This window comes from Geospiza fortis, unplaced genomic scaffold (genome assembly GCF_000277835.1).
Source record: "Geospiza fortis unplaced genomic scaffold, GeoFor_1.0 scaffold244, whole genome shotgun sequence".
NCBI classification, from domain to species: Eukaryota; Metazoa; Chordata; class Aves; order Passeriformes; family Thraupidae; genus Geospiza; species Geospiza fortis.
Window position 1 is genome coordinate 3035528 of NW_005054370.1, and position 24777 is coordinate 3060304.

Sequence of the window (24777 nt, forward strand, 5' to 3'; positions counted from 1 at the left end):
GAGTTCTCCCACAGGCGGGGCTGGCATCGGGGACGCCAAACGCATCGCCGCCGTTTTGCCGTCGCGTTTTGGTTTCATTCAAAGGACTCGAAACACCATGTCCAGGTCATTAAAAAGACATTTTCAGCTGCCTGGGGACCCTTCTTCCATCCTCCGGGGCTGCCCTTGGCATCATGGATTCCCATGAATATTCGTTGTCCTGTGCACCCCCTCCCCGTCCGTGTCCCGTTACTGCTGAGCCGCGGCGCAGGCTCGTCCCCACAAAGGAAAGATGGAAAAGAAAAATGGCAACTGCTCCGAGGGATTAATTAGGAGCCGTCAGGCTGTGCAGACGCTGGAGGCGAGACCCTGGGCAGCCTGGCCGGGATCTCCAGCTCGGCACAGCAGCCCCGGGAAGGTGTGCTGTGGGGAATGAGAAAGGGAAAAATTCCTCCCACCTTCCCAGGCTGAAGGAGCCATAAATCAGGTGTGATAGATGAGCCGGGTTTAGTTCTTCTCTTCATGTACGTCTGACACAGCCCTTTCCCTGCCGGGCTGGGGCGCGACCAGAGGCGGCCGTGACTCACAGGAGCCTCAGGCAGGGGAGAGGGTCTTTGGCAAATGGAAATTGAGGCTCCGGGGCCCCGGGCTAAAGCCACGGCTTTGCCGGGCTGTTCCAGCCCCATCCCAGAGCAGCACCACCAAGACTACACGGAGCTGCCCGTGACTGGCTGGCAGGCTGTCCCAGGGAGATGCCAACCCTCAGCCCCTCTTCCCAGCTTTGGCATCACCTTCCTCCATAAATGTCTCCTCGGGAAGCGGCTCTAGAGCAGAGCTTTACTTTGATTCTTTTATCTTTACTTTTCTTTTTTTTCTTTTCTTTTTTATTTTCCTTTCTATTAAAACACAGTTGTTGGGGGTTGCTGGCAGCTACCAAGTAGCTGGGGCTGGTAACAGTGAGGGGAGGATGGCAGGGACTGCTCTGGGACATCCAGCCTTGCCCCAGGGATGGCTGCAAAACCCCGAGGAGATCCAGAAAGGCCTGGCCACGTGTAGTCCAGGCTCAAAAGCATTGGCAATATCTGTCTGTCCATCCATCTGTCCATCAATGCATCAACCCATCTGTCTGGGGTTAAATCCAGCCAATCCCCCCCATCCCCCAGCCTGGCTGCCATCACACGCTGGTGCTGGTGCTTTAATTCCCTTTTCTTATTTATCATTGCAATTGTCTCTTAATGGCTTTGGCAGCCCCTCCAAGCCTCCTGGCAGGGTGGGAGATGCTGATGTATAAATAAAAGCCATAAATAAATAAATCCGGTTGGAGAGGAGGGTATTCATCCAGGCTGCCACAGGTGATGGCACGCATTCACCTGGGGCAGCTTTTCCCAGCCGAGTGCCCCAGATGCCCCCTGGAGTGACAGGCTGGTCCCCAGAAAGCTTCAGTGTGGCCTTGGGAACCTTCCCTCAAATTGTGGCTCTCTGGCTTGAGGAAGCCAGCATACACAGCTGCAGTCAAACCTGAGCTGAGGTTGGGGCTGTGACAGCAAAGGGGAGCAGGAAAAAAAAAAGTAGCAAAAATTCCCAACCCACGTTTTAAATTAATTAGTGATGTCCCTGGTGACTCAGCAGAGGCCAAATGGAGCTGCTTCATGTTTTATGGAAGGGCTTTGCTGCAGGAGACTGAGGACAGCAAGGGACAGGGCAAATGGGGTGCAGGGGGTGCTCCCTGGAGAGGTGGTCCCAGGGTTGAGTGTCAGCACCTGGTGTACGGCCAGGGCTATTCTGGGTGCCCCATGCGAATGCCCAGGTCCCTGGCCACCATGGTGGCATTTGCATAATCATCTTTACATGCCAATGGGATGGAAAAGCAGAGTTTTTCTCCCATTTCTGTGCCAGGCACTGGGCACTGGTGGGAAAGGAGGTTTGGGGCATGACCAGTCCAGTGCAGGTGAGATCTGTGACCTTCAAGGACCAAGGAAGGACCAAGCTGCTCCTGCAGAATTTCCCTGCTCGTGGGTACACCAGAGACAAACCTTCAGGGAAGCAGCAGTCTGGAAGCACCCTCTGGCTAGGCTTTCCAAAGAGGGGCTGGGTAATTTAGTGTTTAACAGACGTTGAGAAATATTATTTCTTTTTGGTGAAATTGTCTAATCAATCACTTTTTAATTCAGCCTGCTCTGGCACCCAGGGTACCCTGGGAGGCTGTGGGCTGCTATGCAGAGAGAAATAAGGCTGGATCACTGCTGGGTACCCAACTCTGGGGCTCAGCCCCACAGAGGGGGCAGGCACTGTCCTCCCAAACCCACCCTTTGCCTCTGCCAGCTCTGACATCTCCATAGCACATCCTATTTTCTCTGCCCCATTGCTCAGCATCGTAAGACCCATCCTGATGAGGAGAGGGGGAACAAAGCAGGCCAGCACAGGTCAGCCACTGGGAAGGGGTTCCAATGGCAAGGATATACTGGTGCTGCTGGGGGGAGATGGTGACTCAGGTTAGGGCAGAGGGAACTGGTTAAATCACAAACCATATGGGGCCAGGAAGGCGCTGGCGACAGCTGCCAGGCCTGTGCCCAAGGATGCCTGAGGGAGCAGCAGGTGCAGCCACCTCCTGGTTCCTGCCTCCTGCCAAGGCAAAGCCATGGCACAAAACCTTCCCCAGCTGTGACCCTGCAGCAGGTGCCCTTTCCTGACCCACTGACAGCTCCCAGGCTGGCCAAATCCATCCAGGGGAAAGGCTGGTGAGCACTTTCCTCAAACCTCCAAACAGCTGAATACCCTCAGGGACACGTGGCTCCTTGATGGTGGTGAAGCTTTGCCTAAAGCTTCTTCTTAGGTTCAAAGTTTTTCTTTCCCTGGCCACTGCTCCTCCAAGTGCTGCAATAGACTGAATTCCTCCCCGATGCCAGTTTGGCCTCAGATTTACAGCCCAAGCCCCAAAATCCGCTGCTGCTTGTGAGGTCCTTCGAGAGAATCACAGTAGAAAGTGTTTATTTCCATCATAAAGATCTGCTTTAATATTTTAACATAAATCAAGCTGCGCTTTATGGTGATAATAAATTTGCTGGCAGAAACTGCCTTTGCAGCCTGAGGCAGCGGAGCAATTCAATTTGTTTGGCTTTAAGTGTAAGGAGCCGTAATTGAGAAGGGGGAAGTACAGATGTTTTAATTGAGTTTGCAGCTAGCACCCAGAGTTGCAGTAGGCTAATAGAGATGAGGTGAGGGTCTCCATTACCCTCTCCACTTGCCATTTCTCCTTGGCCTGCAGACCCATCCATCATGGCCATCCCCTCCAGGAATAGCTGCTCCATGCCTAAGCATGAGGAAGAAAGGGATGGAAAAAGAAGTCAGACTAAACCAGATGTATAATGTGCATTTTATTGGTTTTAATCCCATTTTTAAAAAACTAATTACAGTCAGGATAAAGCATCACGTGTGAATCTGCAATAATGAATTGTTACTGCTGATAATGGCCAAATAAAAATAGACTTATTCACGATGAGTGAGAGGAGAGAGCTCGTGCCCTGCACCATGGGGTCACCCAGTGTCCCCTCAGCCAGTGCTGGCTGCACTGAACCATTCCCTTCTTGCTTTCTCCAGTAATTTTTAAGGCATTGCTAGATCATGTTTTATATAAAAAAATGTTCTCTGCTGTAGAGCTTCTTTTTGTTAATCACCCCAATTCCTTGGATATATTTGTTTTGCTGCTGTGCAAGGACAGCAGATGTCTGGGAATTCATGGTTATTTATTTGAGAAGCACTCATACTCCTTGGGGAGCACAGTAAGGTACCATGGCAAAGGCTGGGGCTGGAACACAAGTGCTCAGCATCCCATTCCATCCAATACCTGGATCCAAGCAGCTCTTGGAGGTGCAGCCCCGCAGAAGTCACTGTCACACATTGTGGAGGGGTAGAGGGGGACACACAGGCCAGGGAAGAGAAGGCACATCATTAAATGTAAGAGATGGCAGGAAAGAGGGTGCCAGGCTGGGCTCCCTCCTTCCTGAGAAGGGAAGGGAGGGTGAAAGGAGATGAAATAACAGAGAACAGCCCTGTTTCCTGGCTGCAATGAAATGTGAAGGCAAGAGACTGCAATGGGCATGTGGAGGGCAGGAGCTGAGCCAAGGGCCTTGCAATGCATGGGCAACTCAGGGCAGACAGCCCTCAGCCCCTCCATGAAACCACATCTGCACACTCATGCAGAGGAACAGCACCCTCAGCCTCTCCAGCTTCCAAAGGCTCATTTCATCAGCATTCAATTCTCCCTCCAGCTCTGCCTAGCTCCCAGCTGCCACGCAGGTGGCTCCCAGCTCAGCTGCCCCATGAATCTGCCCTCCAAACTACTGCTTCCTAAAAAAGACACCAGCAGCAGATACCTCTAAAATACCTTCTTAATTTGGTACTGAAGATACCACATCAGCTTTCCAGGAGCACTTGGGGATGTTTAAACCCACTAGCAGGGGCTGCAAATGCCTGTTTAGGATCAAGCTGGAGAGAAGATGAACAGTCTCTCCAGATTCTCTCCAGGCAGCTCAGCAAGGACACGGTGGCGGTGCTCAGGCTTGAGAGGTGCGGGGTTTTGCTTTAAAAGCTATGAAGTGGTTTTATACAGCTCCAGGTACTTGCATATTCCCCCAGGAGGAGCACTTCAGGTCATATGGAAACCAGAAAGTCCTACTTGAAAACAGCTTGATTAAAAAGAGCTGCAGTTCAAAGCTTGTTTTAGTGAGCGATGACATTTAATACTGCAGCAAGTGCAGAGGGCAGGAGGATCTGATGTGCACCTGGTTTTGAACCTGCTTTGATAACAGGGGGTTTTAAATAGTTCAGGTGAAAACTTTTAAAGTTCTTTCTTCTGTCAGGAAACCCCTTATGATATGTGCCCCAGGGCTTCTGAACACAGGACCCGGTGACAAAGTGGGGTCTTACAGTGACCACAGTCATCCTAAAAGCAGAGCCTCTCCTAGAGCTGCCTAAGGTAGGAGCAGCCCAATTCTGAAAGAAGCAGAGCAGGAGCAGCCCCAAGCCCACCTTAACCCTGTGCAGAAAGACAAGACAGGGTCAAGCCCAGTTCCAGCAGGATTTCAGGTTTTGCTCCCTTGTTTCGGGAGCTCTGCTGCTGCAGGCAGGGCTGAGCCAGGGCACAGCCGCTTCCTCCTGGCACCAGCTCATTCCCCTGAGTTAACACCCACCTTGTTTCAAGGCTAATTACCCAACGCGGGAGCCGGGAACGCTTCAGTGTGCACAGCCGAAGCCTCTGGCGTGTCAGGACTGGGTAATTAGCACCTCCCCAGCCCACACCGATCCCGATCCCGGCCGCTGGAGTTCGGGGCCTGGCTGCTTGTCCCAGCCCCGGGCAAAGCTGAGAAAGGGAGAAGGGCTCCGCCAGTGGAAAGCTCCGAGTCGCGTGCTGGTGCTGAGGGAAGCAAGGCTGATTTCCCCTCCAGTGGGAAGAGCTGTATCCCTGCATGCAGAGGGGCATTGCTCTGCCCAACTGAGCTGTCACAGCACAGGAGAACAGGATGGAAATGTGAATGTAAACTCCCAGGCTGGAGAAATCCAGCTCTAAGCAAAAGATCCCCTATTCCAGGCAATGTGCACAAACATGATAATACTTCTAGAAAAAGAAAATGTAACAGCACAAAATTATTTCCTTCTGAATTAGGTCTATTTCCACGCTTATATTTTCCTTCAGCTGGCACAGGAGGTTGGTCTGAAGGAGTCTCAGCAGAAAGAAGAGACTCAGTTATCCCAAACTCCTGCTGGATTCTGCACAGCACATTCCTGCCTTTGGGAGAAGGGACATTTAGTGATGCAGCCAAGGCTGTCTCTCTCCTGTGTGCTGAGACCTGCAGCACACAGAGAACCACAGAGGGACAGACAGAGAATGTGCTGCTCTGACAGAGCCAAAGGCAGGAACGGCTAGACACTGGTGCAGGCTGCCAAGGGCTCAGCCCCAGGGCTTTGTCCGAGAACCAGAAGTGTAACAAGGCTGAGTCCACTCCACCCACACCCAAAGTGGAGTGAAGAAAGTCTGTGTCACCAAGCCAACGGCCTGGAACTTCCCTTCATACTGCCTCTCCCCCTCAGTGCACAGTTCCAGAGGGGGAGCTGAAATGCTGAAGTCTCTGGAACTCCAGAGGGAGTGTGCTGCTACCCTCATCAGAGCTTTGACTCACTCAGGACAATGTTTGCAGTCACAAATATGAAGCAAGAGAAACCCCAAATGAGCACGAACACAATCCAGAAGCTGTGCCGGAAAGGGGAGAGGTGCTTGTTCACCGTCCCGCTGCCGAAGACCAGCTGGGTGTCCTTCCGACTGCAGTAGGCCAGGAAAGCTGGGATGAGATACTGGATCCCATTCCCGGCATAGGCTCCCGTGATCCCCACCAAGGACTCCAGATCGTGGGTGCAGAAAGCCACCAGCACTGGGGGAATCAGCGTGATGGCAGGAAAGACAATCCTATCCACCAGCCACGGGTAGGTGCCCCCCTCTCTGTGGAAAAGGGTCTTCCAGTTGTTGCGCAGGGTCACTGCAATGATGGGGAAGTTGGTGCTGATGGTGAAGACCGGGAAGAGGCCCAGGAAGTACCGAATGAAGGCCACGCTGACGATCTCACAGTTGGTGAAGTTGAGCGTGTACATGTCCATGAGGGTGTCATTGCGGAAGCAGTAAATGGCAGTGAAGGACAGGAGGCTGTAGAAGGCCAAGATCAGGATGTAATCGAGCAGCACGAGCTTGTTGACGTGCTTCTTCTTGGAGATGGGGGTGATGAGGGATGGCAGGGAGTGCTGGCACATGAAGGAATAGACGCACACCCCAAAGAGATTGCGGATGCCCGACAGCTGGGCCATGGACGGGTGACCTTCAGCTTGGCCTCTGCTGATGCGGATGAGGGCCAGAATAATCATGAGGATGAAAGCTGGAGAGAGAGAGAAGGTCTCAGGTCAAGCCCAGGGCCATGCTCCTCATGACCTCCTCCCACAGCACTGGCAGTCTTGGCACCGGCTTTCTCCTGCTATGCAAGATCATCTCCTTATCTCTTTGATGCACCACCTTATCTGAGGGTGCTACATTAAAGGCAAGGTGCACAGGAATTAATCGTGATGTGCTGTCAGTGCCAGTCAGCAGATAAGGGAATGGGCCCAGGCATCTCCCTCCAGTCTCCTTCTCACAGGGACTCACCCTCCCACCCCCAAGAGCACAGGGCTGTGCTGTGCCCTTCAGAAGCAGAAGGCTGACATGGCTGGTGAGCCCTAAGCCCTCAAGGGTTTTGGTCCATGGATGCTTCTGCCACACACACACACACACACACACACACACACACACACACACACACACACACACACACACACACACACACACACACACACACACACACACACACACACACAGAGGTTAAATACTGTCATTTCAAAAAGGCTGAAACATGTTTGGCTCCAATCAACCCCAGTAATAGTCCTACACATTTCTAACTGGACTAGTGTTTTCAAGACCTCCCCTACATGCACAGAAGCAGCAGCTACTAGCAAGCTTTCCTGTCCCTGGGATCTGTCAAGCATGATAGAGCAAGAACTAGCCAGCCATTTCCTGGGTAGAAGGAACAGGCTGTCTGTAGCTAATCCCAGGGTGGAGAAGCCAGTCTGGAAGGGACTAAAGCAGCACTGAAAGACTGCTATTAAAATTCATCATTTCTAGACACAATGTCTGCTTGTCTACCCTTCACTTATGTCAGGAAAAAGCCTAACAACATTTTACAAAGCTTATTACAAATAACAACATGCCAGGGACAATATGAATTGAGGAGATTGGGCTAATGCCCTTATTACTCTGAGGGTGGAAATTTGAGCCAGACCCGTTACTGTGAGACTCTCATTCCTACCATGGCATATAAAAGCAGTAGAAAACTAATTCTGGTGTCACAAAAATTACGTCAACCTAGGAAAGATGATCATCAGCTGCTGGAGTTAACAAGTAATGGGGAGAAAAGGACCTGCCTGGCAGGGCAGCAAGCAGTGAGATTTACAGTCTGGTGCTGCAATGGGTGAGCCACTGTGGCTTGCACAGAGCTGTCCTTGCACCAGTCTGAGGCACAGGAACAGAGCCGTGAATTATCAGGTAATGAAAAAATCAACAAAATGCTGAAACAACTACTAGAGACAACTTTGAATGTCATTAATATAAATCCAGAGGAATTAAACAGAGCAGTGCACAGTTCAAGTCCATAGGAGGCTGGCACCAGTGCTAGGAGCTGGGCAGGCTCACCATGGGGTGACGAGATCACGGGCTTGCTCTGTGCCCAGCTCTGCTCCCCACAACAGGAGATGGGAAACCCTGCCAGGGACAGGACTAGGGAAAACAGTTACAGACCAGTTAGTGAATGCTGCCTCTCTTGTGCACAAAAATATCAGATTATTCTCACTGAACATTGCCTCCCATATACCCCCAGCACTCCCCAAAACCCTCTCTCAGAAATTCACGTTCTCCTGCAGCAAACACCAGCTCCATGCTGAACCCTTCCCAAGCCACATGCTGCATTTCACCCTGTGCTGCCTCAGGAAACCTCTTGCTTCCAGCTGTTTCCCAGTGACAGGGCATGTCTACCAGCCCTCCCCAAACACCACACTGACAGCAGCAGATCCATTCCTTCATCATACCACGAGGCCAGGTTGTTTTGGGAGTGCTAGGCTCTACTTCCTCCCCCAAGGGCAGTCACAGAGAGCTATGGAAGGCAACAGCTCATTGCTCTGGGGGCGTGCAATTCCCCTTGCCTTCACTCAAGCCCAGCAGGTGAGGGGCACTGAGAACAGGGGTACAGTTGTTGTGCCTCCCCCACTGCTCCCTGGAGGGGAGATGCTTGCCAGCCATATCTGCTCAGCAAGAGACCCAGGAAGAGCTGTGTTCCAGGTGATGTGACATGGCTGCACTCCCTGGGATTACACAGGCTACAAGGAAGAGGAAAAGATGCCCTGAGTAATATGACAAAGCAGGCTGGGCAGCTCTGGAAATGGCTGAGACTGTTCCTTTCCTTCTTGCCTGGGAGAGGTGGTCAGGCTCTGCAGCCCCATCCTGAGCTGGTCCTGTACCTGGGCTAAGATGTGACTCAGAAGTCTCACAGCTCTCCCCCTGCACACTAGGACAGTGGATCTCCTCATGCTCTGGTCAATACAGTAATGAGTGATCTCTCTCCATCCCCCAAACCCACTCTCACCATTGGCTCAAAGCCCCAGGTGCATCAGTGCCAATAGGGCCAGGGAAACTTTCAGGCAGGCAGCACCCCATCCTTGAAGCATCTCCCACAGACTCTCCTCTGCCCTGACATGTGCTCTTCTGGCAGGGAACACTGAAGGAGCAGAATTCTTGTGGATTCCCTAAATGATGGATGGTCTTTGGCTTATGCAACTAGAATTTGGTATATTTGTTTTTCATTAAATATGCATTTTAGAAATTTATTATAATTAAAAGGAGTGAGGATCCAATATTAAGATCCAAACTAGTTTTGCTTCGAACAAGGCAAGCTCTGCTTCCCTGCCTGAGCACTGGTGCACTGCAGATTCAAGACCCTTGAGAGGAAAGGTGCTGAGTAAACTGGAAACACCCCCTGCACAGTTCAAGCCTCAGAAAGGACAACAGAAGTGCTGCCCCATGGTTGTTTTCTCTCAGTCCCTGTGGCAGAAGAGTTTCTCACTCCTGGAACTGGAGAGCTAAAACACTTGCCTGTCAAATTTATCTCTCTGTCCCTGAGAGGAGGTGAGCCAAAAAATGAAACTCTGAAACCTAGATATGGTTTGGATGATAAGTCAAAATGGAAAGAAGATGACAGGCTGACAGACAGGCAGCTTTGAGCAGAAAAGAGGCAGCACAAGATCCTCAGGCACACACAAAACTCCCACTCACTTCCCCTACCTGGGACAGCAGGCTGAAGGCAGAGTCACATGACACTATTTCATGTCACCTACTGTTGTCACATCAGCTGTCCAACAGCATTCCTTCACCACAAGAATCCTGGTGAAGACATGGATTCACAAAAAACCCTTGATGCCTTCCTCTCCACACAGAACAGAGGACACAAGCAATGTGTTCCAGGTATGAAACACCTTCAGACCATGATCAACAGCACCCAGAGCCACAAAGCAAGGTTCACAGTGATGGCACCTTGGATTGTTAGATGGTTACATGAAAAATTTGCTTTAAGCCTTGTTTTATATAAATGCTTAAAAAGCAGTCAAGGGGTTTGCTTGTCCTGATTTTACCACAGTGTTAAACCCACTCCAAGCCCCCAAACCACAGGCTTGGCGGTCAGCAAGGCACAGAGGCCACTTCTTGTCTCATGTTGTCTCTTCTAGATGTTCAAGTATAATTTTTAGTGAAGGATTTAAGCGAGCCTGAGGAAAAAAATAAAGAGGGGCTATGCCATAAAGGCAAATTGTGATGAATCTCATCCCAGCCATCCAACTGCCTCTCCTGCAGACTCTCTTTGCTCCCCTCACTATCTGAGGAACAAATGTTCTCAGATAGAGCAGACCTTGCAGTCAGCTACTGCTCCTCTCCTGCTTGACTCAGGAGATGTTGATCCAGAGACAGGGCAGTTCTGCTCTGGTTCTTGCAGGTGAAGTAAGGATGAATATGGATGAGCCAACATCCAAAGTAGTACAGTTTGGGAAATATGTGAGTCTGGGGATATTAAGAAATACATTTTTGTGCATTTTGATAGAAACATAACAGAGCTGCAGAGAAGCAGAGAAGATAATTTAGCCATTCTGAGTTTAAGGATCATTTTACAGAGTCAGAGAAAACACCTCTGTAAATGAAAAATGGTGTTTGTACATGAGTTTCATCTCTCTGCAGAAAGGCTATTGCAGAAAAGAAAATAACTCCAAGCTTCAAACACATTTTTTTCCCCTGTCATGGTAGGTTCCTGCAAGAACTGATGCTCAGAATGAGCTTCTGGTTTAACCCCCCCTTGCATCCCTGCAAGACAAGGTACTTGTGAGATGTTCACATCTTCTCCGGCCCTGTCGCTACTCCCATTCCTCCTTCTGCAAGGAAAGCCTGAAGAGAACATCCCCACGCCTGCCTGCCCCCCGCTCCAGGGCCCAGAGAGGCAGTGGTGTGCAGCCACCCCACGCCTGGCTGCTCCCCTACCCCCACTCATCTGTCTGAGCTGGTGCCATGACACGTTTGTGGCAGGGCCATCCGTCACCACCGGCTGACGCCGTGACAGAGCTTTCCTGTCCAGGCAGAGAATCAATATGCCAAGAAATAATGATAATGGATCACCCTATCCCAGTGCAGGCTGCTTGCTTCCCTTTTCATACATTAGGCACAATGATGGATTCCAGGAAGAAGACGTTTTCAGGCGCTTCCTAAACCCAGTCTCTTTGGAAAGGGGAAAATTTCTCCCCACCTCAATCCTGTATCAAGTCAAAACACAGCAGGCCACTCTTAAACAGAAGAATAGATCTCATTTAGTTTAACATTAGGCAGTTTTTTCATAGAAAGGGCACAAAACCAGGAGCATCTGCTCTGTACACACTGTACGGGCGAGGAACACGTCAAGACAGCTCTACCTTCTGCATCCCCACCTGACACTTGTGCTGTCTACTTCCCTGCTGATGTCTTTCTAGGATGTTGGAGCCCCTTCTCAGAGCCATCTGGCTTCCAGCAGTGATGTGGGCAAGCTGAAGAGCCCACTACAACTGTGGAATCACCAGGCATTCTGGATTCTTTGTCATTTGAAGTATTAAAGCACAGCTGGAGTCCAACATGCTGGCAGAACAAAGTACCTAAAATTAAGACATTGATTTTTAAATTTAAAACTCATTTAGCTAGTTTCTCTTGCAGAAGCTATATCCTGCCACTTGTTCATGACCTCCAGTTCTCCACAAACTCCAGAGCAGCAACTGATTAACTTCTCCAACCTTCAGAGGGGGTTTCTATATGAATTGACAGTAAAGAGGTAACATGAAAACCAGGTTTGCTCCATTAGATGTGGGAGCTGGAGTAGTTAAGGATCGGATTTGACAATGACAGAGCCTAAAACACCATCTCTAGGAAGATGAAGGATTTATGAGTGCAGAGACTGTGGGGAAACAAGATGGATATGTTCATAGAAGACAGGAATTCTCCAGAGAGAAACGTCAGAAGGAAAAGAGGAGGGAAATTACTTCCCAGAAAAAAGGAATGAGCAAAAGTTGTGGAATATCACTGTGGCTCCTTCCTCTAATGGAGAGCAGGGACTTGTCTGGACAGTGTTACCCTCCCTGCCCCAAAGCCTGAGGGAGGGTCCACAGGGCAGAGGACTGTTGCTTATACACAGAATGTGACACAGCTTACCAAGAAAGCAAGAAGAAGCCTCTCAGGCACCTCCACTCCTCCAAGCCTGGCTTGCTCCTGCTGCAGCCAGCTCAGACACTGCTGCCTTGGACCAGGTGGAGCCTCTTTTCTTCACAAAGGGAAATTCCATTAAAAAGTACTACCAGGACTTTTTGGCAACCAAAAGCAGTTCAGTGGAGCTTCTCTGCTTTAAGGGCATCATTTCCCTGCTTTTCTTCATCAGGCTTGCAATACTATAACCAAGATTTACAAGTAGCTTCCCCAACGGTGCTAACAACGCCTGCCATGAAACCAGCACAGCTGCCCCATCTCAGCCCACATCAGCTGGTCCCACAGACATCTGCACACCAGCAACAGCTCAGAGCAGAAAAATGGCCTTGCACTTGGGCATTTATCACAGATGCTTTTTCTCAACATATGGGAAGGAAAGAGGAGCCAGTGAGGCTTGTTTGCTTCTGGGGGGAAATTACCCGTAAATTTTATGGTCCTCTCTCTGCCAGTCACCTCTGGCAGAAGAATCATAAAACCTCTGCAACCAGGACTCTGCTCTCAGCTCTGCTGCTGGCTTGGCCTATTAGCTCTGACAGTCACTTCTCTGTCCATGTCATAATTTATTCTTCTGAGAGAAGGGAATAATACACGCTTTGGTGTCACTGTGAGCCTGAACTACAGCTGTGCATGCTTTGGAAAGTACTGGCTGCAGAGCACCCATGTCCCATAACATCCAGGTGCGCTGCAGACTTACCCACATCTTGCCCATCCTGCCTTGGGCCCTACACAGCAAAGTTTTTTATCATCTGTTCCACCAACATCCACTCTGAACAGAAAGCAGCTTTTCATGCCACAGCCCCACTCTGAAAACCTGAGTGGGCACCATCATCCAGACCCTTTTGCAGGGTTGAATATGCCCTTACATGTGCGGCTCCCCTTCTTCAGCTCTCAGGCCCATCAGTGTCTGCTGCTGCCTGAATAAGGTGTTCTAGTGTTCTTTTCAGGAGCATCAGCTCCTCAGGCAGGATCTCAGTGGTCCCGTCCAGAACAGCAAATCACTCTCCATCTGTGTCTGAAGCTCACAAGGCTCTTCCTCTCACACAAGCACTGCTTCACCCCATTGCCTCCCACAAACAGCACTGAAATGAGCTCCTCAGCCGACAATCCCAAAAGCAGGCATGACAGAAGCACAGCATTTTAACTAACTCTTCATAAATATATTCACTTCTCTTAGTGAATTATTTACCCCGGGCTCTAGCAGCAGCTTCATCTGCTCCGAAAGGGATATAAGAACATGAAGTAACTTTGTTGAAGCAGCATGTCAGAATGAACATGCAACAGTGTCCTGATTTACAGTCCAATTCCCTCATCCTCCTGTATGCCCTGCAGTGTGAAAGGAGAGGGGCAGAGATCACAATGATCCCTCCTTAAGCTATTTGCAGAAAGCTCAATTTCTGATCTGAAAAGAGGCCACCCACCTTGAGGACTGTGGGTACTAGCAGGCTAATTTCTCAGCAGGGTACTGGAAGTGCAGGACTTCAGATAACTGTCACCCCCTCCTAAATCAGCCTCCTCTGTAATTCTCAGTCTCAGTACTTGAAGGGATGTAGCACAGTGACTCCAGTTTCTGCAGCGAGTCAAGTCCAGCACAGACAGCTCTGCTGCTAAGGATGGCAGTGCCAGTTACCTGAGACTGCTCACAAGGTGAGATGGTCTGAGACCAGTTCTCTGCAGAGCAGTGCTATAAACAGCAGAGCTCTGGTGGAAAGAGCAGAACTACCAGAGAAACCACCAGATACAGAAAGTCAGCCCCACTAGCATGCTCTGGACAGGCCTTTTCTAGTTTCTGCCCCAGAAGCCTCCTACCAAGTATCCTGGAAGGGGATGGAATGGAGAAAAGAAGGGTTTAACACAGGTTTCCCAGAAATTCTTGTTTGCTTTCCCTCCACCTTATTGGCCAGGGGAAAGAGCTGGGGTAGACATTTTATTCCTGTGCGTGTAATTGTGAGATCATTGTTTGGGCAGGGTTGTGAAGGCTCTGTCTCAAGGGCTTGAATAGATGTGGTGTGATCCAATAGGGAGAGAGAACTGAGCCTGTTCAACCAAACCCAGAAGTTTATTACTCTATGAACTATCTCTTCATTAAAATACAATACTTTCTAATAACTACAATACAGCATCATGAGCAGCACACAGAGCACAGGCCCCATGTGGGAGCTGTCTGGGAACATTTGGCAGAGACAATTTAATAACAGCAGCAATAATCACACTACCAATGTCTTTAGAGCCAGCAGTCCTCACCTATAGAGCTGGACATCTTGGGCTGCAACAGGCTGCAATTAATCGGGTTAGCTGCTTAATACACAATAGCCCAGTGTTTGCTGCTCAGCTCCACCAAGCTCTGTCCTTTTGTTATCTTTCCTAATCCATACCCTATCCCATGATACTGCTAGTCAGTTATTATCCAATATTATCCAATAATAAAGAGGTAGGGCTGTGCCCCAGTGAGCTGCATCCCCTCTGCTGTGAGAGGTGTATGGCACTTGCCTGGATCGGTCTCTCTTGTTGCAGCACAGTGTGCCCTTTAGCAGCTTACCCCTAACAGTACCCACTTGATCAGGATTGAAGAAATGAGAGGGAAAAAAACCAGCTAGATAAGCAAGTCTCTTTAGAGAGCAATCCATTGCCACCATAGATTTAAACCCTCCAGGAAAAAAAAAGGTTCTGAAATCCAAACAGCAGAATTGGAAATACCAACAGCTCTAAATTTATTGATGGCTCAGTTGGTTTAGCCTTCTGCAGGAAGCTCTGCTCCAATAACTTTGTAAGAGACCTGGAAACAGGCTCCAAAACTGGTAAAGGAATTGATCTAATAACAGCTCTACACTTTTCTGAGGCTGAGGTGGAAGAGAGCTGAAAGAAAGGCAGGAATTACACTTTGGGGAAGGACCCTCCTCACCCCACCCCACAGGAAGAATTTATACTCACATGGCCCCAGATCTGGGTGAGCCAACAAGGTTCTAACCACAAATCAAAACAAGGCTTCACTGTAGGCACCATTGTCAGGCTTTAAACCAAATGATATTTCATGACTGGCCCTCTCTCCAGAGAAGCACAGCAGGCAGGCTCCCTGTTGCACCCCTTAGGGTGCCTCTGCTCTATCTCCCAAGGCAGCTTAGATACCTGCAAAAGGCTGACAAAGCATTCTGAGGAGCTTCTGCATCGGGAAAGGGATGAGAACTTGGGTAGGCAAAGACTTACTCATCTGCCAGCTCCTGCAGAACAGAGATCTCTAAGCAAGGGTAAGGCCAGCAGTTCAAGCACCAACTGCTGCACTTAATTTAACCATTGGCACTCAGCAATGCCAAGTGACAATCAGTTCTGCAGCCAAGTGTGTAACTGCTGCTCTTCAGAAGACTGGCAACAGCTCGATTCCTCTGGAAGCCCTCTCTGCCACCAGCCCCACTCCACCTGGAGACACAGATCCACCCTCTGTGCTCCTATCACTCCTGGCAGGGAAGTGCCTTGCCATGCCAGCCTTCCTTCCAGATGAGCTGTCCGTGATCAACAGGCCCAGACAGGGAGAGCCCATCTGCCTGGGCTCTCTGGCAGCACAACACTTGGGCTTGCAAGCTCCTCCTTCAACTTTCTCCTTATAGAGGCTTCAGAGGTGCCTGTCCTGGCTTAGTCCCTTATCCTGGGAGGATGCCAGATAAAGGGCTGATCCCTGGAACATCTCCACATTCTTTGAACTGGTCCATTTTAAATTTCCAGCTCAGATCCCAGTGTTTAAGCCTATTTTTCAGAGAGAGAATGATTTTTTTTTTATCTGTGAGGTGTGGAATAAGACTGCTGTAGGCTTTGATAGCTGATGTGCTGCTTGTGATGAGCATAAGGCTCTGGAAGAGGCTGGTGACATTCGATTATCACTTAGATCAGGAGAAAGAGGGGAAGCAACTTTCAAAGGCAAGGCTGACACTGTTACAAACACCAGCAGAAATGACCTTCACACACAGCTAGCTCTCTCTGCTGCCAAGAACCATCCTCTCAGCTGCTATCATCTGAATCACCAGTACACCTGGGGCAGTGCTGCTTTACATCAGCCTCTTCTGCTCAGAAATCCAGGGACTTTCCACCGGGCTGGGGAGAAGGGTATGTAGTGGGTCCTGTGAGAGGCACATTGCAAAGTCTGTACTGACCTCCCAGCTTGGGAGGCTTGATTTTTTTTCAAATCATGATGCAAAGCATGGGTCAGATTCCCATCCACAGCAAGCCAATGAGCACAGGTAAGCTGAATAAGCCACTGTCCACATGGGAAGGTTTTCTTTCCCCCACACAATAAACAGGTATGTGGGAAGCTGCAGTGTTGCTCTGCTGCTCAGAGTGCTTTGCAGAACCACCCTCAGCACCACATGGCTAAAACCAACCCAAGGAAGGTGAAGGAAAGGCACAGTTAATACCAGGACAAAGAGTTCACATCTGGCCATTGGCATGCAGGCAGGAAAAGTCCAGAAGACCACAAAACACTACCCAAGACCATTCTTTAGGATCTAAGCTCTCTAAACACCAACCTGTGTTTAACTCACAGCCCTGCTTTTGGAGGAGGGGACAGCAGTGATGTGAGGACTTGGGGGAAGCCAGTTTGACAAATCTCAGCAGTATGGGACTGATCCTTACCCCAGGATTTGCAGCAAGAGCTTTTTCTCTGCTCCCTGTATCACATGGCTTTTTGACAAATTGTCTTTCCCAATAAATCTATCCCTCACTGTACACATACGGAATCTGTTCTTCTAAGTAGCCACTGAGGTGCTGTCAGGGTCATTAACTATCATTATCTGGGGCAGCTGTTCCCCAGCGTGCTGACGCAGGAATCAATCAGGCTAAAACATGAATTTCCCCTACACTTCTCCAAACACTGCCTTTGTCCCTCTCCATCAAGCCATGAAAGAGAGGAACAGTTCTGCCATCACACCAAGGTTTAGCAATCCTCATACTGAAAGGAGCTGGCTAAAGGGAAACCAATGGCAGATGAGGCAGGCATCAGCCTGTCACAGAGACAGGATGAGGTCTGACTGATGTCTTCACCAAGAAAGAGGAGGCAGGGTGTATGGAATCAGGCCAGTCAGCTGAGCAGAGATCACTCTTATAAACAAACAAAAAAAACAACCAAAAATCCCCATGCAAAACTTCCTCATTTCCTTTAGTACCCCTTAATGAGATAACTTCTTTCTCTGAAGAATGGGGGGGCTTTCAAACCTTTCATGTGCTCAGACAACAAAGGAGAAAAACAGGCATTCAGGATTTTCGCACCATCCAAAGTCAGGATTCATTAACTCAAACTGTTCAACATCTTAGACTTGAGAGCTTAAAATCCAACTTAATTTTCCTGGGTGTCAACTGCTTAACCCCATCTCAGGATTTTTCTAGAACAGAGGATCTTTATTCCTCTGCAGTGACTGCCAGCCACCTCCAAACAGGATGAATTCACAGAGAAGGGACAATACCCAGCTGCAGTCTGGACAAGAGTATGTGTGTAATGGGAAATAGTTAGAGATGCAGCTTTTCTTCTTATTCCAGGGATACATATAAACAGAGCTAATTCTGTGTCTGAATGGTCTGGATTTACACACCAGGAGACTGTTCACCTGCAAAAATGTTGACCATTAACCTGCAGAAATGCTCTTTATTAGCCCTGAGTATCAGTCACTCTGTCTAAGTGACACCAAAATAGACAAACCTGAACATAAACCTCCACAACCCACACACACCTCTCAGCCTTTAACAGCATGTACACACACAAGCCAGACAGACATGAGGCAGCTGCATCTTTGAATGACAATGGCATTGGGAAAAAAAAACCAAACCAGGAGTGATGTCTTACTTTCCTTAAGGGAATGATCTGTCTTCCCAGAAGTTCTTGGCAATATTTTAGAAAGAACTTACAGGAGCAGGACTTCCCAAGGACAGCACACATTGGTTTGGGGGTTTCCAATGCAGCACATCTCACCATAAAGGAAGACCGAGGAAAATAAATACAAGCAGATGATAAAACTAAGGGTGGAAAGTCCGAAAGAAATGCCTTTTTTTCTCGGATCAAAACAAAGATTGTCCAAAGTCTGTTGTGCATATGTGTGAGAATAAGAAACTTCCAACTGGTGGGTATCACAGCCAGCACCTAGGCAGGAGACTCTGCCAAACATCTTCTGCCTCTCACACAAACCAGACTAAAACCTCACTTACCGGCCATGTCTGATGGAGAACAATTTGTTTTGTTTTAATCAGAAATTTCATCCTAGACTAAAACCTTTCCCCTCAAAGATTTATTAGGCCTGCACAACTGTCCTCAAAGAGGTTGTTTTGACAAGCACTTGCTTCCAAACAAGAAGATCATGCCAAAGAGAAGTGTCAGTGGCGTGACTCGGGTTCCATCAACAGTAAAGAGGTGGGCGAGCCTCTGCCAAGACTCACCTATCCATCTCATGAGGGACGTCATGATTTGAAGATACTTGGTCTTCTGCACATTGAAGAAGGTGAAAGGACCCAGGAGGAGCGTGAATGCTGCCTGGAAGGACAACAAAATCACACATTAGATTAAAAACCAGAAATTCTGCCAGCAAGATGAATTTATCAGAAGAGCAAAGCTTGCATTGAAAGTTCACCTCCAGACATGTCTGTTTGTCATGAAGCTTTCTTTGTTGCTTAATTTTACAGCTAAATTGGCTGAGACACGGGGTCAAGTAAGCCGCTGGGTATCAGAGAACATGCCTTGGGCAGAAGTAGAGCTCAGGATCCTCTTGGCTCTCAGCCGTTTGCTATCACTGCTACAGCACTCCTTTACTGACACATTTCAGTAAAAGCTCTCAGTACAGCCTTACAGAACATTAAATATTAAACTCTGGCCTCTTTGCCCAAGTACATGCTCAGTTTAGGTATGAATAGCAATAGCCCTTACCAGTCTACTTCTATTAACATTGATGGGGTGGCTTCGGGGTATCCCAGGCTCAACAGCAATGGAGCCAAGTCTGCCTGGAACTTTTTCCCCCCCTGCTTTAAGTCACCTGTGTAAAACATAGAGGGTTTTTTATAACCCTAAAAACAGATAGTGGGAACCTACAGTGTAAAAGTTCAGCTCTTGGAAGCTAAAAATCTGTGCAAAATGAGGGGAAAAGTCATCAAAGAGATACTCAGAGAATTTAATTCAGTGTGAAAAGTAAAGGTTTTTCAATGAAGAACTTCCTCACTCCCCTCTTGGATGTCTATTAAGAGAGCAGTGTTTCATAAATCACAGAATGGTTTGTGTTGGAAGGGACCTTGAAGATGATCTTGTTCCATCCCCCTGCCATGGGGAGAGATCTTCCTCTAGACCAGGTTGCTCAAAGCCCTGTCCAACCTGGCCTTGAAGACTTCCAGGGGTGGGGAAAATTAAACTGGGGTACACTGCAGCACCAGTCTGTTTCATGTCTTCCAGCTGGGCTGCAAAATACATCCAACAAAGATCCACCCTAGGAATCTGGACTATACAGCTTCCCATGAGAGTTTCTTCTAGCACCTCCTAGAGCACACAAGGCAACCATGCTATCAGCCCCATGTCCTGAGGTGACATGTCCTATGCAGCGCTGTCACTTCTGCTCAAAGCAGCACTCAAGCCTTACCTACCCCAGAGAGAAGAGAAAAGGCTTCACTGCAAGAAGAAACAGACCCTGGCTGCAGTCTGAACATTGAGATTGAGAGAAGCCACTTGTAAGAGGGGGACAAAATGGGTGTTAAGAGAAGAGAGCCCTGCCTGTCCTCCATGGGATGGCATCAGCTAGCAATACACTAACAGGTCCAAATGCTCTAAGCAGGCAGTGCTTAGAAAGCCACAGCACACACAGCATAGGTTTGTAGAGCATCCCAAAGAGATTTTTAAAGACAAATATTCAACATTAATATTTACACATTGCTCTTTTCCATGACTTCTTAAAGCAGTTCAAGAAAAGGTGTCACCAGAAGCGAAGAACTGGGACTCAGAGGGGCAGGTCTGCCAAGCCTCAAGGTCTCTGTCGACACCAACAGAGTCAGGACAGAACACAATCCAAGCTATTTTAAGATTAGCACAACCCCAAGAAACCTTTTTTGAGACAGTTTCAGAATATCTGCAAGGCAAATTAGAAATGCCTCACATCAGAAGTATTCTCAGGTGATGAAAGTAAACCCAGAAGGGGAGCAGGGGAGAGAACTCTCGGTTTGACATGTTGCTTGGTGGGGATATATTCTGATCCGAGACCACTGCCTACACCAAGTCTTGCTTTTACTGCTCAGATTTAAAAAAAAAAGGACAGGAAGCATGCACAGAATTCAGATTTGTGAAGCAATTGATAGCTGTTGGATGAAACGCTGAAATCACACAGAATACAATGCCACAGGCATAACTGGCAAGACTAAGAGCCAAATCAGGTTTAACAGTTATGGGACTTGAGGTTCTAACATAGAAGCAAACCAGCCAGTTACAAACCTTTTTTTTACTCTTCTCTCTCTTGTTCCTTTATTCTAATTGGGACCTTAACTCCACTCTTTTCTCTTTAAATAAAAAACCAAGTTATGTTAAACCACAACACCTGCCCACTATGGACTGCCACTCTATCCTAGAGCAATGCACAAACTCCAACAGACTAAAGAAACTTTTGACTAAAAAGTGATGTAGGGCAAGGGCCCAAAGCAAACAAAAGTTGACACCAACTGTCTTATTGACAAGTATTCTTGAGTTTGTGACTAATCTCTTTCAACTTTCTCTCCCAACACTGCTCAACACAGCCTCCCCTCAAATCAGTTTATCGCTCCTGCATCAGAAAGCTCCGAACACAGAGAGATGGACTGAGGATGTGATAATTAAGGAACAGGTGTCTGCTGTAAATGAGAATGCTCCAGAACCAATTGGCAAAACAACCCCTCAAACCATAGCAAGGATTAACACAAAATCACCAAGCACCAAAGCAGCTGGGTCTGAAACCCAGATTTGTCTCACCCACCGAGGAAAGGAGACATGTCAGGTGGATTTGGGGCTCAGCTGTAGAAAAGCATCCTGAGGTACTGGAAGAACCTGAGTGTTCTTCACTTTTTGCAGAGCACCTTAAACAACCAAATCCATTCAGCAAGGTTTTAAACTCTCCTCTTCTCTGGCCATTACTGCTTAACTCATGGGGAAGAGATACAAGTTGTGCCTGAATGGTTGAATGTCCCCCCCATTCTTTAGGATGATCAGTGTCTTCTGTTCTCAACCAGATCCTGGTCCAAAAGAGCCAAGCAAGAGATTAATTCTAATGCAATAGAAATTTATTCCCTTCTCCATTTGACACCCATTAGTGGTCAAAGATGAATATCCATGGATCAATACAAACAATGCTAAGACCTGCAATGAGATGAGTTTGCCTTGCTTTGCAGGGATTTGTGCCAACCACTGTTAAGGAAAGGAAGTTCAGAACACACTGGACTGCTTGGAAGAAGAAAGCCTGAGCAGAACTGGATATTAAACATCCAGATCAACATCATTTTGAAGTGAAACTGTGTGCAGCTCAACAGGATTGAGCACAGGGCAGGAAAAAGGGGCCGGTTTCTCACCAGCAGCCAGGACATGAGGACAAGGACTCAGTCCCTGGATTAGAGCTAATCTCACCATCAACCATCAGGAGTCCCAAGGCTGGAACTCTATTTAAAAACACATCCCCAAAAGGATGAGAAGAGACCACAGTGCTTAGCAGGAGAGTGTCTACTTCCTCTACCTCGCTGTGCCAGACACCTCAAATCCTCTTCCAACACATTAAATTAATTAGTTTCATAACTTCTCCCTAAGGAAAAAGGAAGCCCAAATAAGCACCTCAGACATAGACCCAAACTTTCTATCTGATGTTTTCCAAGCTCCAGTCTCTCCCAGAGGGAAATAATTCACAAAGTACTTCATTATACATGTAATTCAAACAATCTAAAATCTACATGGAAAACTGTACCAGTCAGTACAGTATCTGTCAGAAGTCAAATATACAGAGCCCTGGCACATGAAAAATCCCTCCCAAATTTTCCAGTTCACCTCTTGAGTCAGCTGAGGTATTTTCTAGGAGTTTATCATCCTCTTCCTAAGATTCAGCAAATAAACCCACCCAAGGCAGAATGGGCATAGTCTACTTTGATTAAGATTTTTCTGCTAGTGAAATGGTTTATTAGAAACAAGCAGGCATAGGGGGCTGATTCATTACTAAGCTGAAACAAGGTAAAGGAATGCGTCCTTCAGCTAAGGAGGAGAACTGAACCTATTAAATGCTGTCTAAATTCACAGGATGGCAGACAGAAACCATTACAGTGCTTTGGCACAGGGCTGGCTATTAAGAATGATTCCCTCATTTCCCTCCAAGCTCCTCCATTAAATGGGAAAGGCCAGGTAAATCACCAGGCTCATAGTGGAGGGTATGTGGAATCCACACACAGCAAGTAAATGCAAAATTCTTTATTTTTCTTCCTTTCTCCTGCAAAAAACCAGCATGAAAATCCAGCACGCTAAGGACTAAAAAAGACTGTGGTTTTGCTGCTTTTACTGACATTTCCAGTCAAAAAAATGAGAAACCAGTGAGGGTAGAAGAAAGAACAGCAGCTTGTCACCCTGAATTACACTCTTCCCTGCAGGCTAGTAGGAGCCACAAGCAGCACATCAGCTTGCTCAACCCCTGGGAGGGTCTTCAAATCCATTTCTCCCACCAAGCCAAGCCACAGCAACACAGGCACCAAGGTTTGGGATCTTCCCTGAGCTGCAACTCAGCTGATACCACTTTCCCAGCCTCTGCACCTGTCAGCTCTCGGTATCTCAAAATGAAAAAGCAGGCTGGTCAACTCGAGTCTTCTTGCCACGGGGGAACTAACTAGGGCTTACCGTTGCCTGGAATATATTTTTATATATATTTATATATTTCTAAAAGTATATTTTATTAAAGCTCTTATGTTAAAACTTGGTTATGTAACCTTGTTTATTGGATTATCTTCTAAAAGCAAGAGTAAGATCAAGCGTTAATAGGACATCTGGTTGGTTTTTATCAGCTTAGTCGCAGCCAAGAGGACCACCAAGACAGCTCTTAACCACTAAGTGATGGCCAGCTAATGCCAGGAGCCTTTCAGACCACACAAACATGCTTTAAGCCAGTCAGAGGGCTGTTTGACCAAACGGGGTCTTTATTGACCTGAAGGGTCCATCTATCACTCTGAACCAGTACAGTTCAATAGCTTTCATCTGCTGCTCAGCATGTGGCTTTTACAGCAGCAGCCAATATAGCTCAGGAAGCACAATTAGCATCCAAAATGTGGCTGATTCATGTATTAGATACAGTGGTTACAGCATTATGGCTAGTGCCTGCATATATTTGCAAGAGGACCATCTGAAAAACCAGCCTCATTCATAACTGTCATCGGAACTTGCTTGTTTTCATGCTACACAAACTCATCTGTAAGAATTGCATCTGTTTTTGGTGCTTGCCAAGTAGCAAATTAAAACCAGTAGCTATTGCTTCTTATTGATTCAGAACCTTGAAAGTTTCAGAAAGATTGCGTGGAAGCAGGGTATGTACCTGAGCAAAGTGAGGCCATGATTGTTAAATGCAACAAATGTGCCAGAAGCAGCTCAAAAAGTGCAAGAGTTTTTGAATAAAATCGTTTGTGCAGCACAGGGCTATTATACCAATGAGAAGTTACTAAGTCTCAAATAACAGAGCAATGATCCCTCAGTTTTAATGTGAAGATGGAGAAGAAGCGTTGTAGCGCTCGCTCCTTAGATATCCATCTCCCTTTGGGCCCCCAGCCACCCTATCTTTTCCTTCCTCCCCTGCTTTTTACACCCTCATTCAAACCTACAACCCACCCCAAACCATCTAATTCCTTGGAGTTCTTGCTTCCCTTTGACAGAAATCACAACATCTCACACAAACTCCACTTTAGGATGGTATCAAGCGCCATCTCTGCAGATACTGATGTTTAGATTTCACAGCTGCTGAGCAATGGTACCGCTGCCCCACAAGACAGCACAGCAAATAACCCTACTCTAAAGAGGGGTAAGATAAGAGCTCATAAAAAAGTCACTGGTTTAATAAAATGGATCACTCTCCTTGGTAGACTTTGACACTTTTGCAGGGAAGCCAAGGGTTGAGTGCTTGATACTGGACTGTGGGTACACAACATTCCCACAGCAAAGTCTGACACCAATAAGACACAGGCTTGACTGGACGAGCACTTCCCAAAGGAAGCTTTGCTTGATTCAGTGCTCAGATGCAAGGAAAGTCTCCTTGAGCACGGCAGGAAAAAGCAGAGATTTCTTACATGCTGTCAGAAGTGGCAACTCTGACACTTGCTCTGCTTCTGCAAGACATCCCTGAGCTCAGAGCTATTTCACAACTCAGATGAGCACTAGAAGGGACAGATGAAACAATCCAACAAAACCAGACTGCGCAAGTACAGAGAGC

At 47.8% G+C, this 24777-nt stretch overlaps 2 protein-coding genes across 3 annotated transcripts in view; one reads left to right on the forward strand and one right to left on the reverse strand.

The window, feature by feature from the left end:
- GRIN2C (glutamate ionotropic receptor NMDA type subunit 2C) overlaps nucleotides 1-1817 on the forward strand; it is a 12484-nt gene extending 10667 nt beyond the window's left edge. The window contains 1 exon segment of the mRNA XM_031059927.1: nucleotides 1787-1817. Coding sequence (XP_030915787.1) covers nucleotides 1787-1817 — 31 coding nt within the window.
- Nucleotides 1818-3340: 1523 nt separating this feature from the next.
- Nucleotides 3341-24777, reverse strand: part of TMEM104 (transmembrane protein 104) — a 42580-nt gene continuing 21143 nt past the window's right edge. For both annotated transcript variants that reach the window (XM_014308483.2, XM_031059991.1), the window contains exons 8-9: nucleotides 18773-18866; nucleotides 3341-6899 (exon numbers count right to left, since the gene is read on the reverse strand). In XM_014308483.2, the coding sequence (XP_014163958.1) occupies nucleotides 6139-6899; nucleotides 18773-18866 (855 nt within the window). In that variant the 3' untranslated portion in view covers nucleotides 3341-6138. The remainder of the gene's footprint in view (nucleotides 6900-18772; nucleotides 18867-24777) is intronic.